General features: G+C 41.0%; 1 protein-coding gene across 1 annotated transcript; it reads left to right on the top strand.

Moving 5' to 3' along the window:
- Positions 1-12,991: 12,991 nt before the first annotated feature.
- On the top strand, positions 12,992-14,148 carry LOC122025751 (aquaporin TIP1-1-like). The gene is made up of 2 exons (XM_042584619.1): positions 12,992-13,177; positions 13,252-14,148. The coding sequence occupies exons 1-2, from the start codon at positions 13,045-13,047 to the stop codon at positions 13,863-13,865; spliced, it is 747 nt and encodes a 248-aa protein (XP_042440553.1). The 5' UTR covers positions 12,992-13,044; the 3' UTR covers positions 13,866-14,148.
- The last annotated feature ends 475 nt before the right edge of the window (positions 14,149-14,623 follow it).

The following is a 14,623-nucleotide window of genomic DNA, read 5'->3' as shown; positions in this document are numbered from 1 at the left end:
CAAGGATTCCAGCAGCAAAACTAACCTTTTCAGCAGCATTATCATCCTACAAATCAATTTTAGCAACAATTTATGCCTTATCAGCAACAATTTCTACCTTATCATCAAAACCAGCAACAACATTACCAAAATCAGAATCATCAGCAAGGGCAGAATCTAATTCAGAATGCACTTCCAGCACCTTCAAGATTGAGTTTGACTCAAGGAAGTTCTAATAGCGCCTCTAATTTAGATGCACAGCAAACTAGATTAGAGGAGTTAACGCAACAAGTTCTGCAGTAGCAACAAAATCAGCAAAGAACAGATTCAGCATTGCAGAATATTGAGAGGCAGATTGGACAACTAGCTTCTAGCATAAATCAATTGCAAGCTCAATGATCAAATCAGCTGCCTTCTCAATCAACACCAAATCCAAAAGGTTATGTTAGTGCATTAACTTTGAGAAGTGGAAGGCAGATTGCAGGTGATGTTGCTGAAAAATTTCCAGTAGAGGAGTCTCCAGATTGCAACAACTTCCAAATACCTTCAGCAAGCCACAATTTAGAATTTCTAGCAACCCAAAAGTGTCCTGATGCAATCTCGAACTCAATTCACAGTGATCCAATGAATTTAGCCCATGAACACGAAAAGAATAACATTTATTCAGAAAATTCCAGCAGCTCTATAATGCAGGCAGAAATTCCAGCAAGTTCAACTTCTAGGTGTCTAGCACAGCAAGTTGCCGAGCCTTCTATTCCGTTGCCTTTTCCTCAATGCAAGGTACAACTAAGGAAGAATGTAGAGGAGAAAAAAGCTAAGGAATTTCAAGAGCTTGTGAATTTGTTTAATAAGGTGGAAGTCAATGTTCCCTTGTTGACAATGATTAAGCATATTCCCAAATATGCTAAAATTTTGAAGGATCTTTGTGTACACAAAAAGAAGTTAAAGGGGAATGAGTTGATCAGCATGGGCAAGAATGTATCAGCACTCATTCAACCAGTCCCTCATAAATGTGGCGATCCTAGAGTTTTCATATACCTTGTGAGATTGAGAGAAATTTATTTGAGGATGTCATGTTAGATTTGGGAGCTTCAATAAATGTGATGCCAAGATCAGTGTTTCAAACTTTAGGAGTTTGACCATTACAACCTATAAGGGTTGTTATTCAGTTAGCTAACGGCAGTCAGACTCATCCAGTTGGGGTTATTGAAGACGTATTGGTTAAGGTGAGAGAACTTATATTTCTTGTAGATTTTTATGTCCTTGATATAGAGGGAGACTATCTGGCCAATAGATCTCCACTTATTCTTGGACGACCATTCTTGAAAACTGCAAGGACGAAGATCAATGTTCATGCGGGTACACTTTCTATGGAGATAGGAGATACAGTGGTCTAGTTCAGTATTTTTGATGCTATGAGGCATCCTAAAAAGAATCATTCTATTTTTAATATGGATATTACAAAGGAGCTGGAAAGTATGGATTTCTTTTTATAAATGGAATCAGATTCAGATTTTACTGAGGCTGGTAAAGGTGAGGATCTATCTTCGTATTTGGTGGATGATTTGGACGTGAGAGAGGATATTATTTCTGGTGGATTATTTGTAATTGAGAAAGATGTATGCGTAGGGGATTGCTTAGGAGAAGCATTACCCCTAGGATCGCCCAGAGAAGAAGAATTATGTGTAGGAGATTGTTCAGCAGTATTACCCCTAGGATCACCTTCTATTGATTACATACAGGATGAGTTGAAGTCATTGCCTCAACACTTGAAGTATGCTTATTTGGGAGTGAATCAACAGTTACCTGTCATTATAGCCCAGGATTTGGAACCAGAGTAGGAGAATAGATTATTAGAGATTTTGAGGTAGCACAGGAGAGCCATTGGATGGACACTGGCTGACATTCCTGGTATCAGTCCTTCTATTTGCATGCACATGATTTATTTGGAGGAGGATGTGAAACCAGTAAAACAGTCATAGAGGAGACTTAACCCATTGATCCTTGATGTAGTCAAGAAAAAGGTAACTAGATTTCTGCAAGCAGGTATCATTTACCCTATTTCTGACAGTAAATGGGTGAGTCACATCCACGTGGTTCCGAAGAAGTCAAGGGTGATGGTGGTAGCTAATGAAGAAAATGAGTTGGCGCCCATAAGAGTGAAGAATTCTTGAAGAGTTTGTGTGGATTATAGGAAGCTAAATCAAGCAAGCAGGAAGGACCACTACCCCTTACCTTTTATTGATCAGATGTTAGAGAGGTTGGCGGGTAAGTCACACTATTGCTTCCTTGATAGATACACTGGACATTTTCAGATTTGCATAAACTCGGAGGACCAAAAGAAGACTACCTTCACTTGTCCTTTCGGTACGTTCACTTACAGACGTATTCCATTTGGACTTTGTAATGCTCTAGGAACCTTTCAACGATGCATGGTGAATATTTTTGGTGATTTATTAGAGCATTGCATGGAAGTGTTCGTGGATGATTTTTCTGTATATGGATCATCATTTGATTCATGTCTAGAAAATTTATCTATGGTTTTAGATAGATGCATTGAGACTGATTGGATACTTAATTTTGAGAAATGTCATTTTATGGTGGAGCATGAGATTGTTTTAGGTCATATAGTCTCTCGGAGAGGTATTGAGGTAGATCCTACTAAAGTTAGTGTTATATCTTCTTTATCTTACCTCGCATGCGTGCTGGATGTTCGAGCTTTCCTTGGCCATGCATGATTCTACAGGAGATTTATTAGGGACTTCAGTCGGATTGCTCTTCCATTGTCTCAATTGCTTTAGAAAAATGTGGATTTCAATTTTGATCAGAGGTGCAAGGAAGCTTTTTAGAGGCTAAAGGAGGCTTTGATTTCGGCACCTATCATCAGCCAACTAGATTGGACTTTACCTTTTGAGCTAATGTGTGATGCTTCAAATTTTGCAATAGGAGCAGTACTTGCACAGAGAGTAGATGGAGCACTACATGTGATCTACTATGCTTCAAAGACCTTAGATTCGACTCAAGCAAATTACACCACAACAAAAAAAGAGCTTCTTGCCATTGTTTTTGCTTTAGATAAATTTAGATCATATTTACTCTTTTCTCACGTGGTGGTATTTTCTGATCATGCAGCTTTGAAGTTTGTTCTCATGAAGCCAGATGCCAAGCCTAGATTGATTAGATGGATACTTCTTCTTCAGGAGTTTGATTTGGAGATACGTGATAGGAGCGGGAAGGAGAACTTGGTTGCAGATCACTTGAGCAGAATTGAGAGAGACTTGGATCACATGACCATTGATGATAATTTTAGGGATGAGCAGATTTTCAGATGCATGGTGAGTCACCATGGTATGCGGATCTGGTTAACTTTTTAGTAGCTTATGTTTTTCCTGCACAATTTTCAAAAACTCAAAAGAACAAATTAAAAAGTGATGCAAAATATTATGTGTGGGATGATCCTTATTTGTGAAAATTTTGTAGTGATTAGATCATTAGGAGATGCATATCTATTTTTGAGTTTCAGTCTGTACGTATATTTTGTCATTCATATGAGTATGGTGGATATTTTGGACCCCAGAGGATTGCTAGGAAAGTTTTGGAGTGTGGATTGCATTGTCCCACACTTTTTAGTGATGCCTATATTTTTTGTAGATCATGTGATAGGTGTCAACGAACTGGAAACATAGGACCTAGGAATGAAATGCTTCAACACTACGTGTTATTTTGTGAGATTTTTGATATATGGGGTATTGATTTCATAGGCCCATTTCTTAGATTTTTATATATATTATTGGCAGTTGATTATGTTTCCAAATGGGTGGAGGTCATTCCCACCCGGACTGATGATTCTTCAGTTGTTGTTAGTTTTGTCAGGTCACACATTTTCTGCAGGTTTGGAGTACCCAGGGCAATTATTAGTGATCAAGGGTCACATTTTTATAACACACACATGAAGGCTATGTTGAGCAAAAATGGGGTTTCACATAGAGTTTCTACTCTTTATCATCCCCAAACAAATGGGCAAGCTGAGGTGTCTAACAAAGAAGTTAAATCAATTTTAGAAAAGACTGTGAGGCTTGATAGGAAGGACTGGAGCAAGAGATTAGATGATGCATTGTGGGCTTATAGGACTGCTTTCAAGACCCCTATTGGGATGCCTCCATATAGAATGGTTTACAAGAAAGCGTGTCACCTTCCAGTTGAAATTGAACATAGGGCTTTTTGGGCAATAAAAGCGTGCAATTTTGATGCTAGTATAGCTGGAGAAGAGAGGAAATTACAACTCGAAGAACTTGAGGAAATTAGGTTAGAGGCATTTGAGAACTCACAGATCTCAAAGAAAAGATCAAGAATTTTCATGACAAGCGCATTGTGGGTAAGGAATTTAATATTGGTGACAAAGTGCTTTTATATAGGTCACGCCTCAAATTAATGAAAGGTACATTGAGATCTCGTTGGGAAGGACCATTTATTGTAACTAATGCTTTTTCTAATGAAGCTATAGAGATTAGGGAGGAGTCCACCGCCCGGATATTCAAAGTTAATGGGCATCGACTTAAAATATTTCATGAAAGTGGTGATGGAAATAATGACCCACATTGGTGCTATCTACCCAATTAAATGGGAGTTTGTTCCAACTTAGTCTTTCCTTTGCTTTTATGTATATTAATGTTTAGTTGTTTCAATTAACTTTTTGTTTGCAAATAATGATCTTGGTTATTTTCCTTTGATATGTTAGAAATGGAGGATGATAGCTATTTTTTATTGTTAAGTTTTAGGCTTAATGTCATGATTGGACTCTCAATTTTCTTGAGGTTACTACTTAATGATGGTCACTAGATTGATGAGTTGAGATGATATTTTTTATACCTAGTGAGTTTCGAGCCTTTATATGTGCATTGCACTTATGTTATTGTAACTCTAGAATTTGCTTTGATTCATTCAAAGCCACAATTTAATGGATTAAATTGCATTCGTGAAGGTGAATCTTTTGTAACTTTTTCCACACTATGTCTTGCCATTACTTTTTGATACCATCATTTCTTTGTTATCTTCTCATTTTTAAGTTCTTGGATATGGATACATTGGATGTTATTGATGGATTCTTTGGCCGAGACGGACAAAAGTTTAAGTGTGGGGGAGGATGAAGGATGTTGTTGTTGGACCCCGTGGTGTTTTGATGTGATCAACCAAGTTGGCTAGGTCTTGCTTTGTGTTTGATGCCTGTGTCTGAGTATGCAGGAGCTTAGGAGCACAGGAAGTCGAGCGGAAGATGCAGCTAGCGAGAAGGACGACACGGGAAGCGAGCTGACGGACTCAGTGCGTCCGAAGGACGAGAGAGCTGCGGAAGAGTACACCGGTGGGCAAGAAGAATGTGCACGACGTTCGAGGGACATTAAGCCGGGGAGGAAGACTGCTCGAGGAGAAGGCCGGGAATTGGGTTCGGGTGAGCCCTATTCTGGTTGGCCGTAATCACCCAAAAGATCGGAGCGTCGGAAGTCAAAGCAAAGGAGAAAGTGGGCTGAAAATAATGCTCAAGGCGCCTTAAACCAGTGCTGGAGGCGCCTCCACCTTGGAGGCGCCTCAAACAGCATTGGAGGCGCCTTCAATCTGGTTTGAGGCGCCTCAGACTGGTCAAAATGACCGTTTGCGTTGCAGATAAAGTTTTATCCGCTGACCGAGCTGGAGGCGCCTTGGACCCTCGGGATAGACTTTCCAGGAGCTATATAAAGGCCCCTGGAGTTAGGAAATATTCAACAACGCAAGCAATCAACTGTGTAGTCTTTCCTAGCAATAGTTCTAAGCTTCCAAAGTGTAAAAGGCTTCTCCGCTTTCAAAGAAGGAGATTTTTCTAGTGCGCGCTTTTCATCGCCCTGGATTAACAACTTTTTTTGTTGTAACCAGGTTAACTCCCGAGTCTCTAGCTTTATTATTTTAGTTCTTTTATTATTATTGCTATTGCTTTTATTTCGAGTTGAAAAATCCGAGGAGTGTAGTTTTAATTTGTGTAGGCAATTCACCCCCCCCTCTTGCCGGCCTCCGCTGCACCTACAGTTGCATGTCGAATTTGAAGAGTTGTGGTTTGAGAATTTGATTTCTTTGTTCAGGAACTAGAACTTAAACATGAAAAAAAGGACAGTATTGTGCAGTGTCGAAGACTCAAATTTTTGAATTTCTGTTTGATTTCCTTGTGAGCAGTTTCAAGAATTGAATAAGTCAAGTGATTAGTAGTGAAGTGATGAATTAATTGATGAATTTGTATGTGATCATTGGATGAAACTTGAAGTTGTTCTATAGCTGTTTCTAGTGCAATTCTGGAATTTATTTTTAGAAGCTGGAATTTTGCAGTAATGCAGCTCTATTAATTTGTAATCTTCTGTTGAATTCAGCAAGGCTAAACTCTTGTATTGTAAGTAACAATGGAAAAGGAGTTGTGACAGGAATTAAATGGAGGCATTCGAAGTGTAAAGGAAATTGAAGAAGAAAAAAAACAAAAAAAAAACTCAATAGTAAGAATAATATCAAATTTTGTATCAACTTGGCATTATGAGTTTTGAAATCCGGTGAGGGGCTGTTTGAAGATCTCTTATTGCTTGAAACAAAGGTGTAGCAGTTCCTTACCTGTTGAAATGTTGAGAGGTACAAGAAATCTATTTCCGAAGTGTTTACAATCTAAGAAATGCAGTAATGATTCTGAGCTGCTGAAGTGCAGAATACAGAATGCTGAATTTGTGATGTTATTGGAAGCAAATTAAGAATTAAATCTGTTAGGCTCCCTGTTACAAAATGTCCTTAAAGTTTATCTTTTCATTGACTTGATTTAAGAATGGTTTGATTAGAAGAACAGAAGTTAAACTCTGAGTGAAGCAGTGGATAAAAACAGAATGCAGTAAGGAAAATGAACAAAAATAGAATTCAGTTTCAAGGAGTATCAAAGTTTGTATCAACTTGGCATCATTAGCACTTGAATTTAGTAAAGAACTATTGAAGATTTTGCATTGCTAAAAACAAATATGAGTGCATGCCTCTGAATTTCCCGAAAAGCTGAGTACTAAGATAAATCTGTATCTAAAGCTGCAGACTAGGAACTGTGAAGTGCAGTTTTAACTGAATTGCGTGTCAAATTCTGAAGTTTTTGCGTAAGCTTAATTTCAAAATTGGAATAGTTTGTACTCAAGCATGAAATTGGGAAATGGATGAGACAGATCATTATCTACAAAACTGCACTGTATAGAAACAATAAGTGCAGAATGATGTTAGAATGCTAAGTTGCAGATTTTAGAATGGAATTGAGATATAAAGGTGAGAGTTTTGGAAGAGGAAGTAAAAGAATAAAAGAGAAATTGGTTCATGGGTTAATGAATAAAGAAAACAATTGGAAAAGAGAATTGAGGTCAATTTTCTGATCTGGAAACAGTTAAGACAGAACAAGCAGCTTTGTTCCACTTCTGTGTAGTATAGATTTTGTACCAAATTCTATTAAGGATGAGAATTGAAGTGAAAAGAAGGAAGTGTACTTTAATTGAGAGTGAAGGAAATATTTCACTAGGCTCATATTTCAGGGAATTAAGCTCAGAATGTTAGAACATGGAAAGAAAGAATTCAACCTGCATTATGTTGAGTTTCTGAAATAAGTTTACTGAAACATTCTGGGAACTGAAATATGGAACTGTTGGAGATGTATTTTGAGGCGAGAAAAGAAGTAGGGGAGAGTGGCCGGAATCCAATCATATAGCATGCTCTTGCACCCATATCTTCCACTAGCGTTTGAACTAATTCTTCCCTATCTTTGCTTGCTTTTTTACTAAAACTTCGAATTATAGTTGTTCATACCTTCTTGTTATTCTTTATGATGAACCTTCATAATGTGATCTTATATCCATGATGATGATGCAGAGTAGAAGATGAGCAAGCTTATGGTAGTGCACAAGCATGAGTAGCTTGAGAGACCTCTACTATGGACCACAGTTTGAATTAGAATGAGAGTCACAATTTTTTTTTTATCTTGTGAGGCTAGAGAGCTATCATTCTTAATTCATTCATGAAAGTTGGAAATTAATATGTTGTTAACCGAGAGTTAAATTCAATGTCCATGAATGCTTGAGTTTTGAAATCTGACGATCTTAGATGGTTTTCTTTTTCGATTTTCTAATCATGTTTAGGAATGTGTTTAGGAGGTACCATTAAAGTAGATTCCTTAGCCTTCTTGATTTGCATGAAACATGCAAGAATAAGTGTGGGGGATTTTGATAAGTGTGTCTATTTGATATTTTATTTTCTTGAAATGGTTTGATATGAAGAGCGTTTTGCTTGTTGAATTGATTTTGGAGTTGGTTTTTGCTAAGCAACGGATATTTGAGTGAGTCCAATTCAATACTGTTAATTCATGATTTGTGCTTAATATGTTTTAATTTGGATTTGTAGGTAAAAAGTTGGACACATTTAGCATTCGGGTTCATTCAAGCCTAGCCATTGTTGAACCAAACCATGAAGCCACTGTTGAACTCGAGTCAGGTGAGCCATTGTGAACCGAACCAGGAACTGAACCTGGTTTAATGCAAGGTTTAAAAACCAAGCTTCGGCATGGTGAACAGTGGCTTGCGCTACTGTTCACTGTGCCATCTTCTTCTTCTCCACACGGCGTCGCAAGCTCCTTCCACATTCCAGATCTTAGATCCGATTTCTATCATCGATGATGAATTCTGAGTCAACTAGCGATCAACAATCGAGGAACAGAACGCGATCAGAGGGCATTCCTCGATTCGCGATTTCAACTCCAACGATCCACAATCATCACAGATTGGAGGGTGTTCCCAGATCTGTGATTTCCAATAGTCCACAGAGGTTTGAAGGAGTTTTTCCCCAAGCTTCTGTATCCGAACCATCTTCACCTTCGCTCGCAGCTTTGAAATATGATTTGAGACTAGTTATCCTAAATCAAGCACACATTTACTAGTTATCCTTGGAAAAATATGATTTGAGACTCCTTACTACATCTCTTTTCTTGAGTTTTAATGAGTTTCCAATCTTTATTAATTTGAAGTGTCTAGTGACATGCAAATGGGTTCACATCACACATTTAAGCAAGGAACTGACTTGAGCATAGGAGGGTCTAACCAAGGATTCCCACCCCGGTCCTATGTCACTAATGCTTTGTTGGATCATCTAAGTGTGTGCAAGATCACCAAGGAGTTCCTTCAGATCTTGTGAAGCTTGCCTGGCAGTAAAAAGGATATTCAGACATCTGAAGACGACAACAGATTATTGTCTCTGTTTTCAAGGATCAGATATGAATCTGAAAGGTTATTCAGATGTAGATTGGGCTGGAGACCTGGATGATAGAAAATCCACATCAGGCTATGCATTCTTGCTGAATGGTGGTGTCATCTCCTGGAACAGCAAGAAACAAGCTTGTGTAGCTTTGTCGACTATGGAAGCTGAATATGTGGCATGTTTAGTGACTGTGCAAGAAGTAGTCTGGTTGAGAAGGTTTCTGAAGCATCTGAAAATTGCTGAGGATAGTGGGAATCCAGTAACTGTCTACTGTGACAGTCAAGCTGCAATAGCTTTTTCTAAGGATCCCAAATATCATTGCAAAGGCAACCATATAGAAATTAAATATAATTTTGTAAGGGATATTGTGGCTAAAAGAAAAGTCATTCTTGAGTATGTCCTTACACGTGTTATGCTTGTAAATCCTTTTACTAAGCCAATGACTAAAGAGTCATTTAAAGAACATGTAAAGTCTTTGAGACTACGTAGAATGTAACAATATTGAAATAACAATCAAACTTTGTGTTATGATTGTGTAATTTATCATAATTTATTCAGTGTATATGTTGTATTTGTTACATTCATATAAGATCTTGGTGAGTATGTTGGCAGGTGGAGATTGGTCAACTCACATGGACAATCATTTCTATTTGTTAAGTACAAATAGGGGTAAGACCGTTACTTATAGAATAACTTATGTAGCTGAAATTAGAGACAGATCCATAAGTTGAGGTCGCCTTAATAATTGTGTCAAGATGAGATCATTTATGTGTTAATAATGATCGAAGTAAATGAACTCACCATTTACTGAACCTGTTGAAAGCTAGATTAGAATTCATATGTTGAATTCAAGATTAGGCATTAGGTATGTCTAGATCAAAATTTGTATGATGTTAAATTTGAAGACAACATGCACTCTTTTTAGTAAAGAGAATAACATCGTAGCATGTGATTCATACCACATGTGCTATTGCGACAATAAAGGTAGTAGGAGAATGAATTCTTGTTTCTCTACTATGTGAGACCTTTGAGATTATATGTTAATCTCAATTTTTTACCTTAGTGACTATTTAGCTGTTTACTTGAAGTTTTAATCAATGTTTGTTACTTTAGCGTGTATCCTATGGCTATGGATGATTCGGTCTATGGAGCATAACTAGGAAAGCGACTGATTAAGATGAATAGATTCTAGTTAAAAGGAAGATTAAATATATTTACATCTTTTGTTGTTATTCACTGGTTGACCCATTTTCTGTTATGTATAAAAATGAATGTGAATATTGGATATGGAACATGCTCTTGACATAATGGTCATTATAAGGGATTAGAGATGTTCATATCGATGTAAATGAAAATTATTTAATCTGGGTAAATAGCAAGACATGGATATCTCCAAGATAATGGTTGTATGTCACTTGAAGATTGGATGGATCCTGGATAAAGGCTATGTGCCACCAGGAAAGTGGCTATGAGCTATAAAGAGTATGTCTCTAATTTATTTGAGCAGCTAAGCAAAGTGTAACAACTTTATTAGCATTGATTGCTCAAGGAGCGGCTAAGTCAAGATGTAACAATCTTCTTAGCAACTATCGCTCAGTGTGCTTGTTGTCGCATGAACCATTTTCTCTAAGTATAGATTGGATGTTCTCATATAGTTTATGTGACCAAACTCTCTAATAGTCTATGTGACTTGATCCGGTGGTAAGAATGGGGGACCCCCTTTTTTTGGGGAAGTCAACGCCACGGGGAGGTCAAAGTATCCGACGTCCGACCGGAGAAGTGGAGACCAATCGACCGAACGGGGTCACAGCTGAACCAAAGACGACCCGACGGGACTAGGAGTTCCGACGCTCGTTGAACAGAGGCATATGCCCGAGCGGACCCTCATGGGCGGAGGGTCAAAGACACGTGGAGGTCAACACCAAGTTCACGCCGAACGGAAGGATGCCGGGCCGAACGGAAGCATGCCGAGCCGAACGGAAGCATGCAGGGCCGAACGGAAGCATGTCGGGCCGAACGGAAGCATGCCGGGCCGAACGGAAGGATGCAGGGCCGAACGGAAGGATGTCGCGCCGAACGGAAGCATGACGGGCCGAACGGAAGCATGCGGGCCGAACGGAAGCATGCCGGGCCGAACGGAAGCATGCCGGGCCAGACAGAAGACAACCCGACCATGGGCGGGTTTCCGACGCTCATAGTGAAAAGGGTCACCTGGCCGAGCGGATAGCCCGCTCGGCCGAAGCATAAAGCATCGTTGCTGTGGAACACTCTCAGCCGAGCACCCGGTCCGACGTATGCCTGCCGAGCGGCTGGCCGCTCGGCGCGGGAACAGAAGAGACAAGGACAAAGGAAACATCTCCTGACAGCGGGTATGTTCAACGACCAGGCCATACGCAAGATCTTACAACAGAGGATCCCGCTATCCCATCATAGATGTGTTCGGACTGTAGCAGTAGGGTGTCAGGTAAGCTCTTCTGATAAGCCCATAACGAGGTATGGACAGAGGACACGTATGCACCTCGGTATGTGTGCCCGAGCCTCTTCACAGCTCTATATAAAGGGTCATCACCCTTCGCCGGAGGTACGCGTTCTACGAGTTTTGAAGCCACTGTTTCTTTCTTGAGCTTCGCCTGACTTGAGCGTCGGAGGGTCGCCGCCGGGAACCCCTTCCCGGCCCGACTTCTGTGCAGGATCGCCGGAGCTTCGTGAGACTAGCCGGAGGCCCACGTCATCGACCAGGAGAGCGTTACGTGCCCAGCGTCCATTGAGCCAGCGTTCGGACAGGATCATGACTTATTAAGTCTTTGTGACTTACCTGAATGAACAAGTCTTAGTGACTTACCTTGGACGAGTGGGAGATGTTGGAAATGGGGAGAGTGGGGATATGGGAACATGACCCACGTTCCCCACTACTCATAATGGAAAAGTCCATTATGTCCCTGGTTTATTTCTCTATATAAAGGGGGTGCGTCCAAGGATCATTCGTGGGTTGGAGACGAGAGTAAGCGAGGAGAATATTCAAGGCGGTGGGATTTGGTTTGTGGAATTATGGAGGACTTTCCGATCTTGTGATCGCTCTTCCGATAACGAGTTTCGCCATTGCCGATTGCGGATCTGCGGAAGATCGCTATAAATTTTTACCACTTTAATTTTATTCATCTTTCATGCATTTAGAATTATCTACGGTAAGGATTGAAATGGACCCTCAAGTGTTCTTGAGGGGTAAGAAGCAGCTACCTGTTAATTGAAGCTGAGAAATGTGGGATGCCAAATTTCAGAAGAGCTTTTTCACCAAAGCTTCTTTGAGCTCTAAGTTTCTTCATGTGGATAGGAGATGGTTGATGTCTGATTGCTAAATTTGGCTTCTTTTAGGCAAAATGGGTACATATTAAATCTGCCACCATTCAACCTAAAATAATGCAGTAATTATAAAAAAAAAAATTGGTCTCTACGTTTGATAACTTGACAAACAATTTGTATTAAGATAACAGATCTGCTTTTAATTAAATAAAAATACATTAGCACTTTAAGCGCTATGTGATAAAAAAAAAAGGTGCATATTCCGAAGTTGCGTGACAGGTTAAAGCGATTTAAATATATGTTAATATCAACATTTTTAAATAATTAAATATTTAATGATAGATTTGATTTTTTGAATTATGCGATCTTGTTACCGGCTGTTCTCGGTTGTCCTATCTGCACACATAAAGAGAACCGGTTGCTGGTGGAGTTCATTCTTCTTGTATCTCATAAGTCTGACTGACTTTGTCAGTAAAAGGCATAGGAGATAGGATGCCGATCCCTCGGCTCGCCATCGGAACTCCGGCTGAGGTGACTCGCCCAGAAGCGCTCAGGGCGGCGCTCGCTGAGTTCTTCTCCACCTTCATCTTCGTCTTCGCCGGTCGCGGTTCGGTCATCGCCTTCGGTATGCACTTTCGCCCTCGCCCCATTCCTAATGCACACCACCCGTTTGCTAATATTCCATACTGGCGGCCGCAGAGAAGATGGCGGGCGGCTCGGTATCGACTCCGGAGGGACTCGTCTTGACGGCACTAGCGCACGCGTTCGCCCTATTCGCGGCCGTGTCGACGGCCTCCAACGTCTCCGGCGGCCACGTGAACCCCGCGGTGACATTTGGAGCCTTAATCGGCGGCCACATCACGCTTCCCCGTAGCATCCTCTACTGTATCGCGCAGCTGCTAGGCTCCTCCGCGGCCTGCGCCGTGCTTGGCTATTCCATCGGCGGCCTGGACGCGGCGACCTTCGCCCTCGCCGCGGGCGTGAGCCCGTTGCGGGCGCTGGTGCTGGAGGCCGCGATGACCTTCGGGCTGGTGTACACGGTCTACGCGACGGCGGCGGACGCGAAAAGGGGAGCGATCGGACCTCTCGCGATTGGGTTGGTGGTGGGCGCTAACATTCTGGCCGGCGGGGCCTTCGACGGCGCGGCTATGAACCCGGCGTTGGCGTTCGGGCCGGCGCTGGTAAGGTGGGCATGGAAGGACCATGGCGTGTACTGGGCCGGGCCACTCGCCGGCGGCGGCGTCGCCGGGTTCTTCTACGAGTACTTCTTCACTCCAAACACCTTCCAGCCGATCTCTTCCGTCAATTGCTGAGGTACCCCACAAGACAACAGCCCCGGAAGTATTACTTTGCCTCTACTAAGTTGAGCTACCACACCGACTTCGAAGTCCTCTACCGATTTTACAACTTCATCCTTGTTTATTACCAATCTGTGGAGGCCTATTTCATGTTGTTTCTAGCTAGAACTGCTCGTGATTTGGCTGATTTATGATCCCTGTTACTCATCTTCGACTCTCTATAACACAAGGGGACAAGAACTGCATGCCTGTTCTTTGTTTTCTACTGCTGTTATAACTTAGATGCTTTCCTCCTCTACCTGCAAATATTGATGTTCTGTCCTTAATTAGTTTTAGCCTCAGGAATAGCCATTTTCTGCCTGTGATTGCATGCGTCGCCAACTCCTCTCTGAAGCTTGGCGTTGTGCCAAGCGAAAGCAGCACGAGCTCCAAAAATATAACTTTCCGATATCATGAAAACAATGCCTTGGCTTTACAATTTGGTAGCTCTCTCTTTATTTGTATCCGCATGGCGACTATCAATTTCCGTGATAGAAGGGTGAAATCGACATCTTCACGGTTCTTTCAGTAGTCTCACACTTCTTAAAAGGGCACATCATCGGACTTCTTCCGTAATAATAGCACATGTGGAAGGTTAGGCAACCAGTGTGATATTATTTATTTATATGATAACACCGTTAATCACAATCAATTTACTTTGTGATTGTTTTGGTGATCACCTCCTCGACAAAACCTTGGCGTAGTGCCAAATGCAGCAGGCAACAAAAGCTCCA

The sequence above is a fragment of the Zingiber officinale genome, chromosome 9B, assembly GCF_018446385.1.
Source record: "Zingiber officinale cultivar Zhangliang chromosome 9B, Zo_v1.1, whole genome shotgun sequence".
NCBI classification, from domain to species: Eukaryota; Viridiplantae; Streptophyta; class Magnoliopsida; order Zingiberales; family Zingiberaceae; genus Zingiber; species Zingiber officinale.
This window is presented reverse-complemented; position numbering and strand designations above follow the sequence as displayed.